General features: G+C 41.6%; 1 protein-coding gene across 4 annotated transcripts in view; it reads left to right on the top strand.

Annotated features, from left to right (window-relative positions):
* Positions 1–15,310, top strand: part of AIFM1 (apoptosis inducing factor mitochondria associated 1) — a 774,257-nt gene that overhangs the window by 753,613 nt on the left and 5,334 nt on the right. For all 4 annotated transcript variants that reach the window (XM_044057008.1, XM_044057010.1, XM_044057009.1 and 1 more), the window contains one exon: positions 5,785–5,981. In XM_044057008.1, the coding sequence (XP_043912943.1) occupies positions 5,785–5,981 (197 nt within the window). The remainder of the gene's footprint in view (positions 1–5,784; positions 5,982–15,310) is intronic.

Raw genomic sequence — 15,310 nt, 5'->3', positions numbered from 1 at the left:
TGGATTTTGTAAACACAAACTCCCTGGACCAGATTGTCAGTACACCAACCAAAATTCTGGGCTTTTTGCATAATAGTAACAATACATAATTTATTTCTTATCCTCAATAGTCCACTCAATTGTCTTTATGACTCTTCTTTGGCCTATCAGTTTTTGTGATTTTTTTGTGGACTACTACTCCCTTCTACAACAGGGGGACCATCCTCCCCCTGGGCCTGGCTTGGTCCCATTGTAGGAATGTTTCCATATTTTGAGGATTCTACACTGTCATTTTTTCCAGTCCTGGCACCAGTGCGCCTACCAGGTTTGGGCACTTTTTTATCCTGGGTCTTGTGCATCCAGCTATCTCTTTTAATTTTTGACCTACTTCTATCCATGATATATACTATATAAATACAATCTATATATCATTGTTGCCTTTATGAGATTTTGTAGAAAACAGGGTCCACCTCGTGAAGGTGCTCACCATAACGTGAGAATCAATTAAATTTCATCTCTACTACTTTCCTTTGCTTGCTGACTTTTCATCTCACAATTCAGATCCCAAGGTGGATGACTTGGTGATATGTAAGAACAATTCGTTTGTAAAATAGATGGTGTGATGACCTTTGGGCCAGTAATCAAGGAGCCTCAATCCTCACCACTGGCACCAGTGGGGGGCATTCACTGGAAGGATAACAGGTACACACACTGTATTGCCAGATGCAGCTCTCTGCATCAAGCACAATTTCTCTTAAGAGCACATAGGGAACACAGTCAGTCAGGGACTGATTCCTCTCTTTCTCCAGATCCTCAATAAGACTTCCCACTGGCACAGCTATTGAGTTGAGTCCTTAGCCTGGGTTCCAAGCCAAGTCCTCCAATGCTCACTCTTTCTCTGTCCAACCAGTGCTTCGTGTCCTTGCCCAGGTAGCTGATGCACACCATCTTTGAGATTTGATTTGCACGCATGCGTACACACACACACACACACACACACACACACACACACACACACACACACACACACACACACCCCTGGGAAAGGATGACACAGGTTTACTAGCTGTGCCCCCTTTTGCCCAGACTATAAGGTAGTTATCACTGCCACCAGAACACCTCGCCATCTACTTTAAGGTTCTTTAACAAATGGTGCCCAATTTTACTGTGTAATATTAATACTAATACAAATGGTAGTTTGAATCAGAGTAAGGCTGTTAGGAGTGGCCCGCACAGTGTCACCAGATAAACATGCAAGTACTCTAAAAACTTAAAAATATCTCTACAAAGTCAGCCACAATGAAAGGTTTAAATATATTTAATTGTACATAATGAAAGAACAAAAAAATACTAAGTATATATTCACAGTGACAGAGTTCAAATCACAGGTAATATTTAAAGTAACGTTTAAGAAGAGGCTCAGACATATAAAGAAAAACAATATCTAAACTAAGCTTCACTATATTCCTAACTGAATCTTAGGGAATCACTATTCCCTACTTAATTAATAGAGCAAGGCAGATGATCTGGTGAATGGTCATCCTCCTTGTCAGGCCCAAGACAGAATACAGAATGCACAGTCTCACCAAGAGACTTCTCAAAATAATATCTAAAGTACTGCATCTGGGATAGCTTGCAGATTGACATCACTTCTGGTTATCTGATTTCTAGTTTCCATGCAAACCCCCATTGCTGGCAGGATTTAGCACCTACCCATAAAAATACACACAAGGGATTTTGCTTAGCTCTGTGGCAGGTGCTAGAAGTTATAAAATAATTACATACCTCCACACTTCCAAAGTAGTAATTAGTTCACCCCAAAGACAATACAGAAATCTTCCTAGTACAAACTGTGTCTCTGGCTGCATTGAAACCTGTGAGAGAGCATTGTTGTGGCCTAACCTATAAAGTGATTTAATTTCAGATATATTTTAAAGTTTGCTGGACTGAAATTAACCTCCTGTCTCCTAGTTTCCTCTGTTGAAACATAATACATTCAAACAGTTACAATAGTGCATGTACATTTCTGTTTTTTGAAGTATTGCACTCTGTGGATACATTTCAAACACAAGCACTTTACAAATACCTTTTCAACACAAATGTCTGTATAAATCATAGGTTCATAGGTAGGTACTAGGCTATCGGCCCTGGGGGGCTATATAAGCCTAGCCAAAAAGGTTCCCTGGCTTTCGCCGCCCAAGAAAATTGTTTTCCTGTGCTCCTGTCTAGCAGTGCTGCAGAAGTGATCCCTGGGGTGAATTTTCTATTTCCCATCCAGTCAAGATTTTTCTTAGAGGGCCAGTGAGGATCTTTGCTTGACATGAATGGGTAGTTTGTTCCAGAGTATGGGGAGTCTCTGGGACAGGAATCTATCCCTCCAGCATGTTCTGTTTATTGTGGTGACAAGGTTTAGGTCCCTGGAGAGTGTGGTACAGAGAGATTGGGATTTCATTAAGTGTAGCATGTCCAACAGCTCTGGGTATGACATAGCTTTGTATGTTAGGCAGAGATCGCCTGTGAGTAGGCAATATGCGGTGGAGTAGAGCTGGAGCTTTTTGAGACTGTCTGCGTATGGCAACTGTTTGAGGCCGGTAATCCTCTTAGTGAGGTATTTCTATGGCCTTTCCAATTGTTGTAGGTGTTTTGTGAGATACATGCCAAACCGGGCATTGTACTCTATAATGGGTCTGATGAGGGATGAGTAGAGAGGAACATTGACCTCCTTTTTTTTCTAGAGGAGAACCCTTTTGTGATGAGGTGTTCCACAGAGAAGGATTTCCTGACTATTGTGGCAATGTGGTTATCAAAGAAGAGAACTGTCCACCTGTGTCCGGAGGTCTCTTATCACACTTTCATTGTTTAGTGAGCTACCGCCTATGTAGTAGTTTATGGGTACTGAGCTTTTCCCAAAGGGGATGACAATGCACTTCTTGGCATTGAGCTTGAGGCCATGACTAACACCAAACATTTGTCTCTGTGAGGCCCTTTTGTAGAATGTCTACATCATTAGGTGATTCTGTTATGGCTCCCAGTTTGCAGTCATCTGCAAACTTTATTAGCCAAAGACCTTCTGCGTTGTTTGCACTTCAGATAAGTAGATGCCGAACAGGAGAGGACCCAGGACCAAACCCTGTGGTATTCCACTCGTCACTGGTCTGAAGTCGGACTTGGTGTTGGCTACCTTTACTGTGTGGGTTCTGCCAGTGAACCAGTTGGCCACCCATCTTGTGACATAGGGATTTATGCCTAGTTTAGTGAGTTTATCTATAATTCCAGAGTGGGGGATGGTATTGAAAACCTTGGCGAGGTCAAGATAGGCTGGGTGCACTACCTTGCCCTTGTCTACGGCTCTGGTGACTGCTTCAAAGAAGTCAATCAGGTTTAGTAGACATGATCTACCTTTTACAAACTCAAATTGAATGGGGTCCAGGGTTTGGAGGTTTACCTATGCCTTTGTTTATAAGCTCCAAGATGCTATGTTCCGTGGTCTTGCAGATCAGGCTCGTCAGGCTAATGGGGAGGTAGTTTCTGGGGTCCGTGGTGGCACCCCTCTTTGTGGAGTGGGATAACCGTTGCTGTGCGCCATTCATTAGGCACAAAGCCTGAGGTGAGGCTATGATTGAACATGGTACTTGGGTGGGTTCCCAGTTCGTTCTGTAGTTCATGCAGTATGCAGCCTGGGATGTTGTCTGGTCCCATGGATGCTGTGTTCTTGGCATTGGAGAGTGCGGTCTTTACTTGTTCATTCACGATTACAGGAGCTTTGCATTCTTCTGGTATTAAGATGGGCCCTTTGAAGGGTGAGAGGGGCGTAGAGTTAGCACCAAATCTACCTGCCAGGATGTTGGCAATATCAGTTGGTTCTGTATATTTAGTGCTGTTGTGCTGTAGCTCAGCGCAGATCTGAGTGTTGCCATTGAGACTCTTGACATAGCTGTAGAATGCTTTGTGGTTGTCTTTGGAATCAGTGGCGATTTTATTTTCATAACTGGCTTTGGAGGATTTTAGGAGGAATCTCAGCTTCTTGCTGAGGCTAACCAGAGAGTTCCTCCAATCTTGGGATTTTACTCTTTTTTTTGCAACAGCTTCTTCCTTCTGTTGTAGAGTTTGTTTATGGCAGGGGACCACCAGATTGGCTTCCTTTTTTTGGAGGACAACGTCTTGGTTCTATTGGGGATGGCATGATTCATGCACTTGTGTATGCGTTTATACAATGCATTTCTGTAAGATTCAGCAGTTGTACCTCTATTTTCTGTCTGCGTGGGTGTCGTGAAGTTTGCCACTTCTGTCTTAAGAAGCATGAAGTTGGCAGTAGTTTTTGATGGTTATTTCCTTAATGGGTGGTGGGGAGGTGGGATATGGAGGTCTAGGGTGATTAGTTTGTGGTCGGATCTGACCAGCGAGGAGTTGACCTCTGAAGTGGAATACTGGTTACCCATATTGGTAATGACCAGGTCCAGGATATTGCTGCCCCTGATGGGGGCGGTGTGGAGAAGCTGATCCAAGGCGTTGGAATTTATGAATTCCAGAAAACGTTGAGCGAATGAGTTGGTACACGAGTAGTTTTCCCATTTGATGATAGGGTAGTTGAAATCGCCCATAATTAAGGTATTAGGTTGTACCTTAATATTTTCCAGTGTCTTAAGAAATGAAGAGTGGGAAGCCTGGGGCATGGTGGGTGATCTGTAACAAGCTACAACCTGGACTGCAGTCTTGCCCAGTGTTAGTTGCACTTGGATAATTTCGGATGCATTATGTTGAGTAACTAACCTGGGGGTGTGGCTATCCTTAATGAATGTGGACACACCTTTGCCTTTAGTGTTTCGGTCCAGGTTAGGTGGCTGAAAGGTGTGTTAGGAATTATAGCCTGGTAATGCAGGGGTGCTCTCTGAAGCATTGAACCAGGTCTCTTGTCACTGCACAGATGTCGATGTTCATCAGTTTGATATACACATGACATACAATTCTGATACATTTGTAACAGAAACATCTTATATAAATCAGTTTGATATTCATAAATGACATATAATTATTTACACAGTTCCAGCTAGCTGTGCTGGCAGTGCCTCCTATTGCCACAGGTGGCAACTCGCTTCATGAGCTTTCCAAAAGATGTCATAGGAAGGTAACTGGGTTTGAAAAGGTACACCAAAGGCATATTCACATCATTTTAAGGACTGGGAATGTGTGGTGGATAAGCTTTCTGGGTAGTCTACAGTAAAATACCACTTTTGTAGCCATAGTCCACATTTCACTTATGACTTGGAGTTGGCATTTTCCTGTGGACTAGTTCTACATGGCAAACTGCATGAGAATTATAAAGTGAATAATCTGTGTAAATAGTGGATGTACAACAGTATAGCCTCATGCCATTTTGTTAGTACTCAAAAATGCAGAGTTATATAATCAGAAGCAGCCAGAAAGATCTCATTTTTTATAACTTATAAGATACTTCTGTGACTGTATTTGTCTGAGATGTTCTGTTGACTTGAAATGAAGTGGAAGTCCATCCATCTGTCCTCATCCCCTTTTTCCATTTTTGCACATGGGGTGAGGGTGTCACTTCAGCAGTGACAATCACCTCCAACCAAGTTTTACATCGCCGGGTGGCTAGTCCTGTCACAGTAGTTCATCTGTGACACTCACTTATAAAATAAAGTAAACGTGCTGCAGTGTTAATACAAAGTAAAGTGTTCTTACTAAAAGCGAAAGGAACCTCATACATTTTATTAATGCAGAAATTGTTACAGTTTGTAGCAGCAGATAAGGCTGGAAACCTAACTGTTTTCTGTTGAATCCTTACAGGTACAGGCATTCGCTCAGAAAGTGAGACAGAGGACACTGCATCTAAAGTCAGTATACCATCTAGTACTTCATCAGGGCCACATGTTCCTGAGCAGGGAGAGGACTACGGGAAAGGTGTTGTTTTCTACATGCGCGACAGAGTGATTGTTGGCATTGTTTTATGGAATATTTTCAACAGAATGCCTATTGCAAGAAAGGTCAGTGTTATTGTATTGTGTTCTTTTGTGTGCTGTAAATTGATCCTTTATACACCACTCTACAAAGAAAAGCTGCTGATTGATAGAATGCGTCTCTACAGAGTGCTTTTTCAAAGCCTTCAATGTCAGTCTTGCTGAGCAGTAATTAAGGATTGCAGTTGTAAAAGCAAATTAGGTCATTTGGTAACACTACACTGCATTATGGAAATTAAATTACACCTCCATTTTTTATATTATATGATGCCTGTCACCATAGCTATAATACAACACAACATTAAATGTTGCTTTAAGACCCATACTTCAGTGCTGACTTGATCTTTCGAATGTTTTAGCTTTGACTTGTAAGACAAGGCTCCACTGACTGTGGTCTTTCTCAAACAGACTTTGAACTGCAGCACAATCATGATATTTGTTAACTCTGACAACAGCATTTCAGGAAACTGTACGAAATGGAGAGAAATAATACTGTGCCTGTTTTGGCAAGAGATAGCTTTTTAATGCCCCCTCCTGGTCTCTCTCTGACCATCCAGCCCCAATTGATTACTCTTACTACTTTGTCCATCTATGGATACAAGTCACTAAAAGCAACAGACTGGGATCACAAGCTGTCATCCTACAGAGTGTTAGTTTTTTTTCTTCCTCTGGCCCACTTCCCCTGTTTTATTAAAAGGCAGTATGGCCAGCTACCTTGGCAGGCCCATGCTCCCATCTCATATTTTTTGTGTGGAGTGAACACTTGTATTATGCTTTAGAGGTGCCATTTCTTCAGCAGGATAGATACCAACTTATCTCCTCAGGACAGGCTGTGATTCACACATTATTACAACTGAAGTGAGTGCCCTTAAAATTTCAACTTTTTTATTAAATATTGCCCTTTTTATAATTAACACTAAGGATATCTATTAGACTTGTTTTATAGTAATTGTGACCTGTTCAGCTAGAATAATGTTAGCCACTGTGGTTCAGGAATGGTTTGGCTGGAAATAGGGAGCTCCTAAATGAAAGACCAGCACTGGTAGCATTTTTAATAGAATCTAGAACAGAAGCTGCTGTAAAAAAGGAATAGTAAGGCATATAAAATATTGCATGTTAATTATAAGAATCAGAGGAGCTTAGAAAGGATTGGGAAGAGAGATTGGATAAGCAGTTCACAAAGACAATGGGGGGTATATGTATATCTCACAATTATGCAACAAACTCTAGAATATTTGGGATCTTTGCCTGGAAGTGTTTACAGAAGTATTTTTATACCCCAAGTAGACTCCAAAGAATTTTTCCTCAGGTGGACAGCAAATGTTGGAGGTGTGACGAGCAAGAAAGAGGCAGCTGGAAAATATTTTTTTGGAGTGTAATGAGCTGTTTAGGGATTCCCCGCAGACCACTCTGACGGAGATGCTGAGTTGAACGGCTTGGACTGACTGGGGAAATTTTTTTTTTTTTTTTAATTTATGCTAAAGAATTGGAATTGCCTAGACATAGTAGAGCCTTACTGAGTCTAATTATAGTGGCTGCCAAAAAAGCAATTACTAGAAAATGGAAATCAAAGTCTAAACCAACTTTACTAGAAGCAATAAATATAGTAACAGAGATGAAACAACTGGAATTGGGATCTTTAGAAAAGGGAAGGAGCAAACTACATAGGAAAAAATGGGAATTGTGGGAACAATATATGCAAAGCAGGAACGAGGTTTAAGAGGCAGGATTTGAGTAATCCATATAATGTTTAACTGACAGTGACTGGATAAGTGATGTATAATGTTTGCAGCTACAGTTGTTTCAATGGTGTCTGTGATATAAACTGCCACTAAAGTGGTATCATTTTCTATGTTTTTCATTTATGGAAATGTAAGATTGCCTTTGTCATGTGAAAATTTAATAGTTGTTTGGGGAAAAAATGGTTTGGCTGGAGCATTTTGCCTACGTAACCTCCATCCCCCACTGTGCATTGTTTACAAAGCTTGACAGTTGTGTAACTCCTTATCTGTGCTATTATTAATTTTAACAGATTTCACATGCAAAAAAAAATATTGCACCTTAAATAAAGATGAAAGTAATATGCTTGTAATGCAGAATAAATACTTGGAAGTAAACATACTTCCATATTTCCCACTGTTTTAGTGTATTAACAGGTCTCAGAGTTTTTACAGAAATTTATTTCAGCCTAACAGTTGCATTTATGTGGTCAGAACTGGGTGCTTTTCGATGCCAATTTTTTTTTTTTTTAACCTTTCAGAGAAACCAAAAGGTTGCCATCTTGGCGGCCTGGGTGAGAAATACAGTACATGGTCCAACCTTGGATCCTGTGCAACTTGTGGGTTTGTTGGCTCCCGGGATTTTCATGGTAGTGTTTGTATTCTTGAGGGAGTCGGGTGCTACACATGGCAGCAGTTGCAGAGCTGGCTTTTTGTTGGAAGAGACCTAATACTAAGAATCCTAGCATTTAGAATATTTAACTGTATGTTCACAAAAAAAAAAGTTGAAATCTGAAACTTGCGGTTACGTATTTAACACATTTTTGCAAGGGGGCTTTGTCACCTGCACTTTTCATACCATTGCTACTTGCATATGCTTCCTCTGACATCACTCTACCCCAGAGTGGATGGAATACTCCCTAAGTTATTGCATTCTCAAATGTAAGATATTTCCCCTGCAGTCACATTTGCAGTTTTGCAGTTTCAGGGATTGCAGTTAAGGTGCTCTGAGGAGCACAATTTACAGTCCTCAAGGTAAAGTGTGGGCTTCCTTGTAGAACTGTTATACTTTTTCCTCTTTCCTTGTGTCAGATCCATGTTGCTGTGTTCTGGAATTATACCAAGCCTCACACTGGGTTTACATTCCAGCAGCAGAATCTGTACAATTTCTCATGACTGATGCTTTGCTGATAGGATGGGACACTTATCTCAAATCAGCACATGGAAGGATGTTGTCTCCTCCTGGGTATGGGCCACCCATCAGCCACTTAGAGTGCTAGCAGTCTTACTAGATCACAAAGCAAAAAAATACCCTGTTGATTATGCCACTCTTTAAACATTTAGGCAACCTAATGCAAAAAGCTCTGAAATTAGGGAAGTCGTTTTCTGCCCCAAGGGCATTCCAGAATGAAGACTTGAGGTCGTCCACTCGGGCTCCCTGTTGTAATTCCAGGATCCATAATGTTGAGTCCTGGAATTACAAAAAAATCACTGTTCTCCTTTAAAGTTATATTTTGCAAGATGCAAGACCCCCCCCCACCTTGCACTGGGACTGAATCTCCCAAACTCCAGCTACTTAAGTGAGGTTTCTTCAAAGGAAAGGAAACTAATATTGGACTTAGTAAATGTAAATTCCCATTTTCACACATTCAAACTCTATTCTGATACTCATAGTACGAGTCTCAAAATTTAAAACTGTTACAACCCATCCAGAACAAAATGAACTGTGATATAAGCCACTTTCTGTTTTAAGCCATGCATCATTTTATATCCTGGGTTAAAATACAAGGCCAGCTCCATGCTGGAAGATTTTGAAAACTCTCGAAATCAAATCAAAAGGAGATGTCATCCCACAGTTAATTCCCATATATGCTGAATAATACCATAGCAGTAACTTTACTCAGATATCTACAGTTATGGTGAGCATACTCTCAGAACTCTATTCTTAAGGTGATTGTACTCATACAGCTGTACTCCCTCCCCCCCGACTGCTCAGTTAAACAAGGCAAGGGGGTATTCACAATGGATGTATTCTTAATCACATGACAAGAGATCCATTCGCCCTGTTCTCATTTCAGATTTTCTTTTTTTTTCTCTTTCTTTCTGTCCCTGCTGCCTGCCAATCATTAGCCTCCCCTCTTGCCAGTAAGCCCATTTGTTCACCATCCGTAAGACGAGCACAACCTGATGGAGCCATCCTTCAGCCATGAGGGATGGTGTGTGCTTTTCCTGCTTTCTTCAACCCTAATTTTCCAGCTCACATTCACCACTGCAGGGTGGGGGATGTGCAGTAGGCTGTCTACAAAGGACATTCCCAAACTTCTGTAAGGTGTGTTTCCTTTCATGTGGCCCCTCCCCACTTCCCATAGAGTAAAAGGTGGCTTCTGTGATCTCCACCAGGAAAATTCCTCCTCCATGTCTGCCCCCAAGTGCACTCCCCCTCCCCAGAAGAAGTAAGCGAGTCCATTTCTGGCTGCTGTAGTGTAGGGCTGCTGATTAAACCCTGGTCACTTGGGTCACAGTCAGGGCTCCATCCCTCTTTGACACAAAGCCAGACTTAAGTTAAGGGAAGAAAAAATGGTCTCATTGCCCCATGACCACCAGGAAAGATATGGATTCCTGCCCTCAGGAGGTTGCTAGTTGTACAGCAGACTTTTTCATTTGTAACCAGGTCATTTGTCCTTGGTAGGGACAGTAGTTCTGAGGGCCTGGCTAATTCTTTGGATCTTTTGATTACACCAGATCCCCCCTCAGAACTGTAATGTGTGATTGAGGCTGTAAGGAAGTATTCCTCCAGGTAAATCTGTTTTTCTAAGGGGGAAGCATTTTCCGTTTGTATGAAGAAGTGCTAGATATCACCTGAGTTGGTCAGCTTGACAGCCTGAATCTCCTTAATGAAGTCACTTTCACAAAATTCTTCAAAGAAGCTGGCCAGCTTACAGGTCACTATGAGTTATCTCAGGCAGTTATACGAGTTAGGCCCCAATTAGTTTACAGTCTGTGTGTGTGTGTGTGTGTGTGTGTGTGTGTGTGTGTGTGTGTGTGTCTGCAGTCTGCTCATTGCAGCTTGAAAGAGGGGAGGATTTTGGCCCATTACTGATTTATCAGGCAGCTGCTTTAAGGAGCGGTGTATCTGTTTTACTTTGAGGAACCCATCTTTACAGGATTTGAACTTCATGAATGATGGGCCTCCTTGTCTCTCTTTTGAACCTATAGGTTTGATAGAAGTAATATTTCTTTTCTTGCTAATTGGCCCTTCTAGTAGCCATCACACCGGCTCATATCACATTGGTGTTGCAGGTTCTACTGTGTAGGGAAGCGTTTCTATAGATCTCTCCAAGGATTGGATGTCTTTTAGATCTCTGTTCCTTGCAAACATTGCTGTGATTTGTCTGTGAACCAATCAGTTTATCTCTGTTTTGTAATTACTAGAGCAGAATGCAGAGCGGGACGAGCTCATCACATTCTGGATGTATACATTCAACTCTGGGTGTTTACCTGAAGTGTATGCATGAGTTTAAAAATAGAACAATTCCTCATGTCCTTTGCATTATAGAAGGAAGAACACATTATTGCCAGGCAAGTTGTTCCCAAATGAAAAGTCAGAGTGTTGCTTGCCATCAGATGGCAAAATACCCACTAAAAAAAAGCAGTGATCAGAGAAAACTTCACTAGAGGTAAAGCTGATTGTATTGCTTGTTTTAAGATGTTTCCGTGGCAGAACTTTGCACTGCTGCCATTATGTTATCAGTGCATATCTTCTCCAGGTATTATTGTCTCTACCAGGATTTCAGGAATCAGACTGTCTTTAGTATGTCCATACTTTATGTTTTAACCTTCTAAATGTTGGTCCTTCAGCTGTTCTTAGCTTCTTAATTTTGGTAATTTACTGCTCAGGATTTAACCTAATAATAGCTGTCTCACAGGAGTCCATTTTGTTAGATATACCAACATACATTCTTTTGGTCAGAAAAAAATGCAAAGTAACCACTAATGAACAAAAAAATGGCACACACGGAGCTGGAGAGAAGCTGATGCAGTAAAAACAAGGATGATATCACCAGTAGATTCAAAGTACAAACAATTTATTCCAAAGTATATGCACAAGCTTTCGTCCCTGCTCAGTCAGGAACTTCTTCAAAGTAATTCAGTTAGTAAAACACACTTCATTTAAATACTAAATAGGCAGAAAGTAAATCACACCATTTAAATACTAAATAGGCATACAATCAATCCTAAAAACCACGCCCCCCCCCCTTTTTTTCTACACTGCTAGTAAAATATATCTTAAATAATAAATAAACTTTATCTCATCTCTAAAATACAATACATTCCCTAAAACATTCACTAAAACAGCTATTTAAATTTTATTTTTAAAATATAATACACTTAAAACATTTCTCAGTAATTTTCATCTTTCCAGAGCTTTTAGTTTTAAAAAACATGCAAGTGAGAAACTGTCATTTAATCCTGGCCATTGCAGGGAATGCATCCTTAATTGCCATAGGGCTTCTTGTTTTTCTAATATTAATGCCCATGGCCCACCCCTTATATCTGGTTTATTGTCTCCAAAATACCAAATTTAAAAGTATGGTCAGGACATTCAATGTTATGTCTGGCTAAGGCATTTGTTTCTTTCTTGATGTTCATCGTGTTTCACTGTTGCAGTCATTACAATTGGGTTATCCTGCTGGCAGGCTACCCGCAGTCTGCCTGAATTCCAAAGTCCTGGTCTGGCGTCGGTTGCTGTCGCCTCCTCCCTGACGTCAGTTCAGCAGGGGTATAAAAGATGCAGCCGACGCCATTTTCTTCAGTCTTTCTTGTCACGCGGTGCCCGAAGCAAAAGCAGTTCACAAGTGCCGGTCGGCCGACTCCTGAGATTTTCAAGTTTGAATTTTAGATACAAAGTCTTCATTAAAGCTATGTACCCCGTTGGGGAAACTTTTTTCTTGCTCCAGACCGATGTCAGAAAAAGTTAATAATTGTATTTCTTGTGGGAAGCAAATATCTCATAAGGATTTTCATTCTTACTGTATTCCTTGCCTAGGCCCTGACCACGACGTTGCTAATTGTCGGTTTTGTGCTAGATTTAACCAACGCACTATTAAGCGTCGGAACGATTTTGCATTTCATTATTTTGGCAGAAGATTTCATTATATAATGCCGTCGGAACAGCCGACTACTGGAATTTATAAAAAACGCAAAGAAAAGGACAGGCATCCGAGGTCCAAACCCGACGAGGCTTCAGCTAGGCCAATTGCCGGTTCTCAGTGAGACGCTTTCGCAGCCCCTGACGCCTGCTACCTCAAAGCCACAGGCCGCTTCCGACTCCCACATGGAGCCGACTAGGCCGCTGGATACTCAAGGTATTGGACCCTCGGAAACTATTCCCTCAGATGGGTCCAGAGCCGCTGAGCAGGCATCGGCTTCTGAGGGTGTTTTCAGGCCTACACAGTTATATGTAAAAACAACTTCAGCTTCAAAGGCAAAGACTAAAGCACCTCTAAAGGCAAAGAAACAAGTACAGCATTCACCAGGACAGGCCTCCATGCCTACAAAACAGATGCGTAAAATGGCCGAAGACCTAATTACTTCCCATCCCCCTCCTGATAAGAGACCTAGGCAAGAGACAGAATATGAATCTTCAGATCAAGTTTCCATTTCCTCTGATTCCTCTTCTGAACAGGGATACTCTCTTCCTCCTTATGAGGATTCTGATGCTGAAGAATCTATTCCTTCAGCCTTTCCTCCTGAAGATTATTCCTTTGGGGAGACCCTGCATACTATGAGGGAGCATTTTCATTGGGAAAGCCAAGATTACTCAGAATCTAAGAAAAGGCTCAGAGATTTACTTTTACTACCTCAGCACAGGCCCCTTGCTATTCCTCCTGTTTTAGACATTGTAGATGATGTATTTATAGAGTCCAGTCTCACTCCTGACTCTTTAAGACCAGCTTCTGTTAAGCCAGACAGATACTACAGGGTTCCTGATTCACATAAATTTCTTCATAGAAACCCTGCTGCTGACCCAGAAACTATTTCTCAGGGTCTCAAAGGGGTCAAGGTGTCCACTGCAAAAAAACCCTATTCCCTCTGATAGGGATTCAAGGGCCCTGGGCAGATGGGGGAAAAAGATTTACACTTCTGCTACTTTGGCTGTAAGGGCCTTAAATTGTCAATTTCATATATTTAAATATCAGCAATGTCTTATGTCACTACTAAAACAGAAAATGTTGACAAATTCTGAATGTGCAGAAAACAAAGAAATGCAGGATTTATTGCATGCAGCTGAACAAATGGGAAAGCATACTTTGCAATGTGGTTTTGATTCTCTGGAGGCCTCCTGCAAGGCCGCTGTTACGGGTTCTGTCATTAGGAGGCATGCTTGGTTAAAGGAACAGAATCTGCCTGATCATGTTAAAGCAAAATTATTAGATGCTCCATTACAGCATGATACCTTGTTTGGTGTTAAAGCAGAAGAGGTGTTGAAGAAAATGGAGGACAAAGCTAAATCTATGCAAACAGTCAAGGATTTCTTACAGGTACAACCTCCCAGATTTAGCATGAACTGGTCTGCAAAGAATTGGTCCTTTCCAGTGTCAGACAGGCCACAAAGAGGCAGATACAGACTGCCCAGGGCTCATACAGGTCTAAACAATGGGGTGCCTTCTACCTCCAAAAGTGGAGAAGATAAATCACAGCCATACAGGAAACAGTCTCGATGACTTTCCCCTGCCAGCACTGAGCACTTATCTTTTGGCAGCCCCTTTAGGGGGAAAACTAGCACTTTTTTCACAAAATTGGCACATGATCACCCAGGACAAATGGGTCCTGAATATAGTTTCTCAAGGCTACAGGTTCCATTTTCACACCCTGCCAAGGGCAAACAGAATGCCAGACCTGCCACACAATCAATGGGCAGAAGCTCAAAAACAAGTTTCAGCCCTCATGGACATGAGGGCCATTCAGCGAGTGCCACAGCAAGAGCAGGGACTAGGATTTTACTCAAGACTCATCTTGGTGCCCAGAAAGGACAATGCATGGAGACCAATACTAGAAATGTCTATTCTAAACACATTTCTGGATATTCCGAAATTCAAAATGTTGACTCTGCAGCAGCTTCTGCCCATGCTGGGCAAGAAGACATGGCTTATAACTTTAGACCTAAAAGAGGCATACCTGCATGTCCCAATCAGACTTTCATGCAGAAGATACCTCAGATTTATAGCTGGCTCAGTGCACTACCAGTTCTCTGCACTGCCCTTTGGCTTATCTACTGCGCCCAGGGTCTTCACAAAATGCCTGGCACCAGTAATTGCATTTTGCAGGCAAAGAGGGATACAAATTTATCCTTACTTGGACGATTGCCTTATTCAAGCAGCGAACAAAGACAGTCTACTACAGCATCTGGCATTTGTAAAAAGATTACTAACATGCCTAGGGTACACAGTAAATGAAAAGAAATCAAAACTAGTACCCTCACAAGAGATAATATTCCTGGGTGCAAGCTTAAATACAACTGCCCAGATGGCTTATCTCACGCCAGACAAACAAAGACAACTGACTACTTATTTCAAAACTTGGCAACAAAGACCCAGTTATCTGCAAGAAAAAAATATGCAGGCTTTGGGCTTCATG

Source organism: Protopterus annectens, chromosome 15.part0 (genome assembly GCF_019279795.1).
Source record: "Protopterus annectens isolate FY-2018-M chromosome 15.part0, PAN1.0, whole genome shotgun sequence".
Classification (NCBI taxonomy): domain Eukaryota; kingdom Metazoa; phylum Chordata; order Ceratodontiformes; family Protopteridae; genus Protopterus; species Protopterus annectens.
The sequence above is the reverse complement of the archived record's forward strand: the minus strand, read 5'-3'. Positions and strand labels throughout refer to the sequence as shown.